Source organism: Podarcis tiliguerta (assembly GCF_965153285.1).
Source record: "Podarcis tiliguerta genome assembly, chromosome: 1".
In the NCBI taxonomy this organism is placed as follows: Eukaryota; Metazoa; Chordata; class Lepidosauria; order Squamata; family Lacertidae; genus Podarcis; species Podarcis tiliguerta.
In genome coordinates, this window is record NC_139534.1 from 89,254,255 (window position 1) to 89,262,018 (window position 7,764).

Here is a 7,764-nt window from a genome sequence, read left to right on the forward strand (position 1 = left end):
TCTTCTTACATTTAGTCTCCCTGCAATGGCACGGGTTTCAACTGGATGAAGTCCCTTTCAACCTAGTAATGATACCCCAAAGGCATGTGGAAGTTCCTTTCTTCCCCGTGTCGTAACAAAAGAATCTGGAAAGGTCCATCATCTAAGCCGGTACGGCATTTTGAATCTAACGGCATTCGGAGTCTAACGGCAGCCAAGCAGATGCTCCTGGGAAGCTTCCAAGCAGGGCACAAAGACAACAGCCAAGGCATCTGCCGAAGCGCCAGGCACAAAGACAAGAAGGGGGGGAGAAGTTGAAAGAGTGCCACACATCAGCAGCCTTCCAGGGCACTAAGATGGTCACCAGCTGCCTCACATCCGGCTGTGTCTCTCCAATGTCAGGCAAATTGGGGCAGGGCACCAAAGCAGCGGTGCTCTTTCATGCAGTAGTCAGAGCTATGAGCTGTAGAATCGCAGAATCATAGAATCAGAAGGGACCACGAGGGTCATCTAGTCCAACCCCAGCGATGCGGGAATCATTTTGCCCAAACCTTGAGATTAGGTCGAGTCTCCTGCTCTACCAACTGAGCTATCCCACATATGCCTGCTCCATGTATTTCGCTCACACCTGCTTTCCAGTACAGTGGTACCTTGGGTTACATATGCTTCAGGTTACAGACTCCGCTAACCTAAAAACAGTACCTCGGGTCAAGAACTTTACTTCAAGATGAGAACAGAAATCGTGCTCCGGCGGTGCAGCGGCAGCAGGAGGCCCCATTAGCTAAAGTGGTGCTTCAGGTTAAGAACAGTTTCAGTTTAAGAACGGACCTCCGGAACGAATTAAGTACTTAACCTGGGGTACCACTGTACTGGCCGGGACGTGGGTGGCGCTGTGGGTTAAACCACAGAGCCTAGGACTTGCCGATCAGAAGGTCGGCGGTTCGAATCCCCGCGACGGGGTGAGCTCCTGTTGCTCGGTCCCTGCTCCTGCCAACCTAGCAGTTCGAAAGCATGTCAAAGTGCAAGTAGATAAATAGGTATCACTCTGGCGGGAAGGTAAACAGCATTTCCGTGCACTGCTCTGGTTCGCCACATGACCCGGAAGCTGTACGCCAGCTCCCTCGGCCAATAAAGCGAGATGAGTGCCGCAACCCTAGAGTCGGTCACGACTGGACCGAGTGGTCAGGGGTCCCTTTACCTTTACCACTGTACTGGGTTACAGCTAACTAATAAAATTATGGGGGGGGGGCGGTTTTCCTTGTTTCCCCACAAGCACAGCCACCCTCTAAAAACAGGGTCAGTTCTCGAATACTGTACTTTAAAAGTCACGCTGTAATGCGTCTCATGCAATGCGGCAAGAAGAATATAAAGAACGACACCCCCCTCTCCATTTCCGTATATAATCTCATCTGCCCGGGGGGGGGGGGTGTCACATGACCCTAGTTAAGCGGGGGGGGGGGGAGCGCAGAGCGAGCCGCTGCTGAAACGCTCGCGCCGCCCGACGCAAGGCCTCGTCGCGCCTTCGACGGCCTTCCCGATAAGGTCGCCCCCTAGCGGCCGGCCCGGGGCGCTGCAGTCTCCGCCATTGGCAAACGAAGCCCCGCCCTCCGCCAGCGCTTCGCGGCCGCTCTGCCGAGCTAGTTCTAGGCGAGCGTCCCGGCCGCCGCCCCCTCCCCCCGGCCGCCGCTCACCATCATGGGGACTCCATACTGTAGCGTCTTGCTTTTCCGCAGCGCTCGCATTCCGACCATGGCTGGAGCGGCCCAGTATCTCGCCTTCTTGGGCCCGGAGGGGGGGGGGGAGGCCGTTCCTGCAGCTCTTCCGGCGTCCTACCGAAACGCTGGTCCCTCGGATCCCGAAGCCGGGAGCAGCCGAGTTCCGCCGTTCGAAAAGGGAAACGGGGGTTGGGGGGGGGAGAATAAAAATAAAAATTTCCACTCGCAGGGACTCCTCGAATGGGCACCCGGTTAGCGGTCCAGATGCCTAAAACCGACGGAAGGAGGGCTTGGCAGGCAGAAATTCGACGGGTCCAGTTTCCCCGAATTTGGAGGCAGACAAATAAAGGACATGATTGCTGCCAAGGAGTGTGGTGGAGTCTCCTTCTTTGGAGGCCTTTAAGCAGAGGCTTGACAACCATATGTCAGGAGTGCTCTGATGGTGTTTCCTGCTTGGCAGGGGGTTGGACTCGATGACCCTTGTGGTCTCTTCCAACTCTATGATTCTATGATTCTATGATTCTAGTAATTAGTGCTGCTTGTGTCCTCGATTTCACCGAATCTATTTAATTCCGCCGCTAATTGGTTCCATCCTGAAAACACATTTCAGCACACCACAAACTATAAACTAAGGCATATGCTGACGCCATGCGGACGGGTTATTTCGGATCTTTACCCTAAGCATAAGAAATAAGAACAAATCAAACTTAAACCATCGTGTAAACAGAAGTCTCATGTACTCATTAGATGGGTGTTGTTTCCAGGCAGATTATCCCAGTGTTTCTTTTTCTAGATTTTTTATACCTGTGTCTATATGAAGCTGGCTGGTGGGCTATATTCTGTCTCAAAAACTCATTATCATATATCCTTGGCAGCAGTGACACTTGCTTTAAAGAATGAATAAATGACATACTAAATTAGAGGCTGCGAAAGGAAAATAGATCTGAGAAAGCCGTTTTTTAAAGCTGTTATGCCCAAACCTAGATACAGCCCCCCCCCCCCCCGCCTCTCCTGGTAATGCGACCATCTCAAAATTGGCAAAGCAGATTTGATCACTGTGTTTGCGTTTATCCACTAGATGGCATATTCTTTATACCAAATGTTAAAGCAATACCTTTTCTCCTTGCTATGTTGCAGAGAATTAACAGCTATTTTAAAAATGGAATGAAATCCTGTCTTCCATTCAGGCTTGTGGATTATACAGACCTCTGCACCAAACAAAATCAGGAGAAGGTTAATTTATCCTGCTGTTGTTGTTGATGATATCTATCTGTCTCAAGAGACAATGGAATGCACTTCAAGGGGTGAAGTCAAACTACTGTGTTAGCAGCACCAAAGTGATCTCCTTGGGGCGCAAGCCTGGGCAGTGTGTATGGAGGTCCTGGGCTTCCCAGATGATAACACACACACCCCTTGGCCTCGCTGATGTGGTCTAAAGGAAAGCAGAGCAATACGTTTGGCACAAGCTTGGCTGCAGGAGTTGCCGGAAGGAGGTGTACAAGGCACCATCCAACAGTCCAAATTTATGTAGGGTTTACTCCTTAGCCTTCTGTTGTCCTGAAGATATCCCGCAAGGCAGCAGAGATTTGGATCAGAGCTTTCCTTCTAGATGGACTACCTTCCCAGGTTGACGAGCCTCATCTGTCCCTCACTTCCCTCTACAGCACGTGCAGAAACCACCTTCTGGACTATTGGACCCACTATTAGTCTTGTGTGCTCAGTCTGCCAGAGCTTGTCTTCGCATGCAGGGGAGGTTCCTAACTCATGGAGGGTTTGAGACCCATCAGCTACCCTCACCTGGTTTAGCTGGCTAATAGTTTGTCCATCTTTTGTCCCCACCCTGCACTCAGCTCTCACTTGTAGCTCTTAGAAGCTGCCAGCATGTGACACCGGCACCAGCCACATCCCAGGAATGAATATGATAGATTTGTACTGTTTCAAAATAAATCGGTGGTTAAAAAATAATAATACTCCAAACACTGTAGGGTTTGTTTGTTTTGTACAGCAAATACAGAACTGCAGAGGATGAAGAGTAGCAACACTGCAACATCATATACAAGTGTGATTACTACTCACTAACAAACAAAATTGTTGATGCCTTAAACACATAAAGGGTCTATCACAGTGATCTGTATAGAAAAAGAACTGTGTTGAAGCAACAGCAAGTCACAAGCCCCATCTTTTCTTAAGGTGCTGTACAGACCAGAGAGAGGATAGGAATATCCAGCACCCGGATTGTTTCCCCAGTTCACTGAACTCTAATTCACTGAAGCTGTCTGCCTGAGTATATACAGACCTTGGCTTAATTGGATGGAAGTTGATTTGAAGGAAAGCACATCAAACAGGAGTAATTCTCAAGAAGCTATAGGATGCCTATGGATTGTGGCTAACGTAATGTGTACTCAGCTTCAAACACCAATGGTGGGCACACACTGGAGCCGGAGTCCATAGTAACATGTACATGACTTTAGGCTGCAATCCTATGCAGACTATTCTGGGAGTATGTGCCACTGAACTCAGTGCAGCTTACTCCTGAATGGACATGCATAGGATTGTGCTGTTAAAGAACTTCTGTGCTTCCCTTCAATTAAAAAAAAATCACAACAGTTTGCATAATTAAAACAATAAAATTAAAAAGAACCAAAAAACCCTCAATAAAGACCACACCATATAAAACAGCAAATAAAAGGCATTAAATGTCTTAAAACCAGAACTGTTAGGGAAAATTGAAAGGGCCTAGGATCTAACCTTCTGGAAAATTTCATTAAGATCAGTCATGTAGTTTAAAGATAACTGTTATGTTTTATCTCCCATTCAATTTCTAAGACAGCCATAAGCAGTCAAGCACTAGTGCTTTGAGGGGACACATTAGTCCAAAGAGTGTGTGTAGAAATAGCTTTTATAGCCAGGATACAGATAAGCAGCTCAGAATCAACCCTGTTGTTTTGTTAACTCCTCAGAAAACACTCAGCTGCATTGCAGCAAGAACAACAGGACTGCAGCCTGGTATCAATACCAAAGGCCTTCTTCAAACACATTATTGTACAGCATGCATTGGATTAGACTGCCCATCATCTTTTCTCTGGATGATCTTCATGTGCCTTGAACCAGAGGGGCAAGTACAACACATAATTTCTGCAGTTTATCTAAAGCTTTTTAAAAAGACAAATCCACCCATGAAACAGCAAAACAGCTATGGTTGCTTCCACACAGTGTTTCGTTTGGAACAGCCATCACCCAGTCACTTTTTATGGAGAATCCAATCAAACAATGATTACACAAGTATGTCTCTAAATATTCAAAAATATAGGGTGGGAATTACCCAAACTCTTCTCCAAGAATAGTAGGGTCCGGCTGAGGACCCTTTGAGGTGAGACCAGGTGAAAATGTGACAGCTGTTCGTTTCACCCAGACCTTTCTGCAGCATCTGCATACTGCTGCTTCTTTAAGGTGTCTAGGGGTACTTCCTTTTTGAATTTATTTTTGCCTAAAGGTGAAGAGAGGATACTAAAGGCAAGCAGAGAGTGTTTCCTTGCAACTAACCAGAGCACAGATGTCAAGAAATGGTAAGCTGCTTGAGTGACTGAATCTAATATACCATAAAGGCTTCTTTCCAAGGGAAAGCAACTGTCTTATGGAAAGGAGGCATGTCGGAAGTTTTCCATTTCGAAATTTCTTCCACTTTGTTCAGTTGGCTTCTGGATCATTCCACTGAATTGTCACAGAGCATGTATTCAATCTCTTCTGTCAGACATGGGGGGCTATTACCATCGTTCAGAATTGAAACTGATGCAAACCAGCTCATAAAAATTATTTTCTGAGAAATGTTTTAGTGTGCATTGTTATCTATGTTTTTACTAGTGCAAGGGCAGCAGACACCCAGAGCAAGTTAGTTCCATACACTTAACATTGTCCAATTCCCCAGCTAAAACTGGCCAGTGTTTTCACCCAGTGTCCACCACAATATGGGCCTGATACACACCTCAGTGCAGGATAGTGATTAGAATAGCGTTCAGTATACCTCAATACCAGTTACTGAGGAACACAAGTGCGAGAATACCTTGCTTCTCACAGGCATCTGTTAACAGCAAAACCAGACACCTTCATCTGCCCCAGCTGCAACAAAACACGTCTTTCCTGTAGTGTTCTCTACAGCCACAGCAGGCACTGTGGCTCTCCAATGGTTTGACTTAACCCCTGATGGCACACTCTTTCATTGTCTTTCAAGACAGATGGAGGCCAACATGCTATGTGATGCTGAGCACACACACACACAGGAGAGAGAGAGAGAGAGAGAGAGAGAGAGAGAGAGAGAGAGAGAGAGATGCAGCATACAGATATAGGGATATTGATGTCTGATGATGTACTCTTGGGCTATGATCAACAGAGCTGCCTACAGTTTTGGTTTTTCCTTTGTCGGCATGGCTATGGGTGTTGTCACAATGAGCTCCTGCATTTCAAAGTTCACCTCTAGTTTATTGCTTCTAGGTCAGAGGGCATAGGATGGCAGCCTGGGATTTTTAGATCAGGCATGCTGACACCAGGTGATTCATCTCTGTTCTAATGCAAGGCGTCTCTGTTAGATTCAGCAGCAACTTCCTCTTCATCTATTTCACCCTTTTTTGAAAGCCTTGGTAGCTGCCTCTTAAGTGCCTCTCATCATGTTTACCAAAAGCTCCCTGATTTTTGCATGCACAAGTTAACTAAATGAGGCCCACTTGAAAAACGCACTTTGAGAACTGACAAGCATTTAGCATTCTGCGCTGGCAGAATGTATACCTTTGAGGGTCAGTGAGGGCACAGGAGTAGGTACATTATGTCCATTTTCTAAATGAACCAAGGCTGGCAATATACAAGGCAGGGAGCTAAATAATGAAATGTTACTTTGGTCCAGACACCATCATATCACCCCAGAAGCTGATCTTTGTCATGCTAATGGGTGATTGGAATGATTGAAATACAAATACAACAGCAGAAGAGAAAAAAACAAATAGCACCACAGGGCACAAAAGGGTAGAAATAAAATTGAGGTTATTGTGTGTGTAACTGAACCAAATAAATCTATGTATACATGCAGCAATAATGGGAATTTAATGTTGCATCGGGTCAAGTGAAGAGATAATAATCACTAGGCTTTTGTTTAGCAAATTGCAAAAAAATATTTCCCCCTCTTTCTAATGGCTTTTGGTGGCAGGACAGCTGATGTTATTGGACCCCCCCCCCCCAATTTCCAGTCAATAATTGCAAATCAAAAGACCTTGAAACAATGCAAGCACTATGGGCCCCCACGGACCGGTGGTTTTTTTTGCAGTTGTATTCTACAACATAGAATCCTAGAACTGTAGAGCTAGAAAAGACATGTACCTCGGGTTACATAGGCTTCAGGTTACAGACTCCGCTAACCCAGAAATAGTACCTCGGGTTAAGAACTTTGCTTCAGGATGAGAACAGAAATCGTGCTCCGCTGGTGTGACGGCAGCAGGAGGCCCCATTAGCTAAAGTGGTGCTTCAGGTTAAGAACAGTTTCAGGTTAAGAACAGACCTCCGGAACGAATTAAGTACTTAACCCGAGGTACCACTGTATAGGACTGGGCTCTTAAAGAATGACAACACCCATAAAAATACAGAAAACAAGCAAACAAAAAGTAGGTGGAGTTCAGACTTGACAAGAAAAATGGTATCTACCAGGAGCAGAATGTAAAGAATTGTCTTTTAAAACAAAAAGCCTTGCAATCAAATGCAGAACAGAAACTCAGCCAATGAATGCCTGCCATAATACTAGGAACAATTTGCTGCTACATCTCACCCCAGAGTCCTCTTTCCAAGTGGATATTTTGCAGCAAGCTTTCCTCAGCCCCACCCAGGCAGGACTAAAGCCAGGCGTAACAAGCCATTTCACATAATGCAGGTCACACGGCTGTTTGTTGGCAGAGAGTGAGACCTAGGAATGTCAGAGGATGCTGCATTCAACGGCTGCTAACTCTTCAGGGCAATAAAAGGGCAACTCAGCCCCATAATCCCCACCTCCCACCCTGAGGAGCAGCTCTAGGAATTTCAAAATAATGACAAT

The 7,764-nt window shown here is 46.2% G+C and overlaps 1 protein-coding gene across 3 annotated transcripts in view; it reads right to left on the minus strand.

Moving 5' to 3' along the window:
• The window catches only part of COX16 (cytochrome c oxidase assembly factor COX16), a 48,236-nt gene extending 46,199 nt beyond the window's left edge, over positions 1-2,037 (minus strand). Inside the window, exon 1 of one of the 3 annotated variants that reach the window (XM_083399198.1) lies at positions 1,671-1,832. In XM_083399198.1, coding sequence (XP_083255324.1) covers positions 1,671-1,730 — 60 coding nt within the window. In that variant the 5' untranslated portion in view covers positions 1,731-1,832. Of the gene's footprint in view, positions 1-1,670 lie in introns of all 3 variants that reach the window. The other 2 variants (XM_083399197.1, XM_083399196.1) reach the window with 2 other exon arrangements.
• Between the last annotated feature and the right edge of the window lie 5,727 nt (positions 2,038-7,764).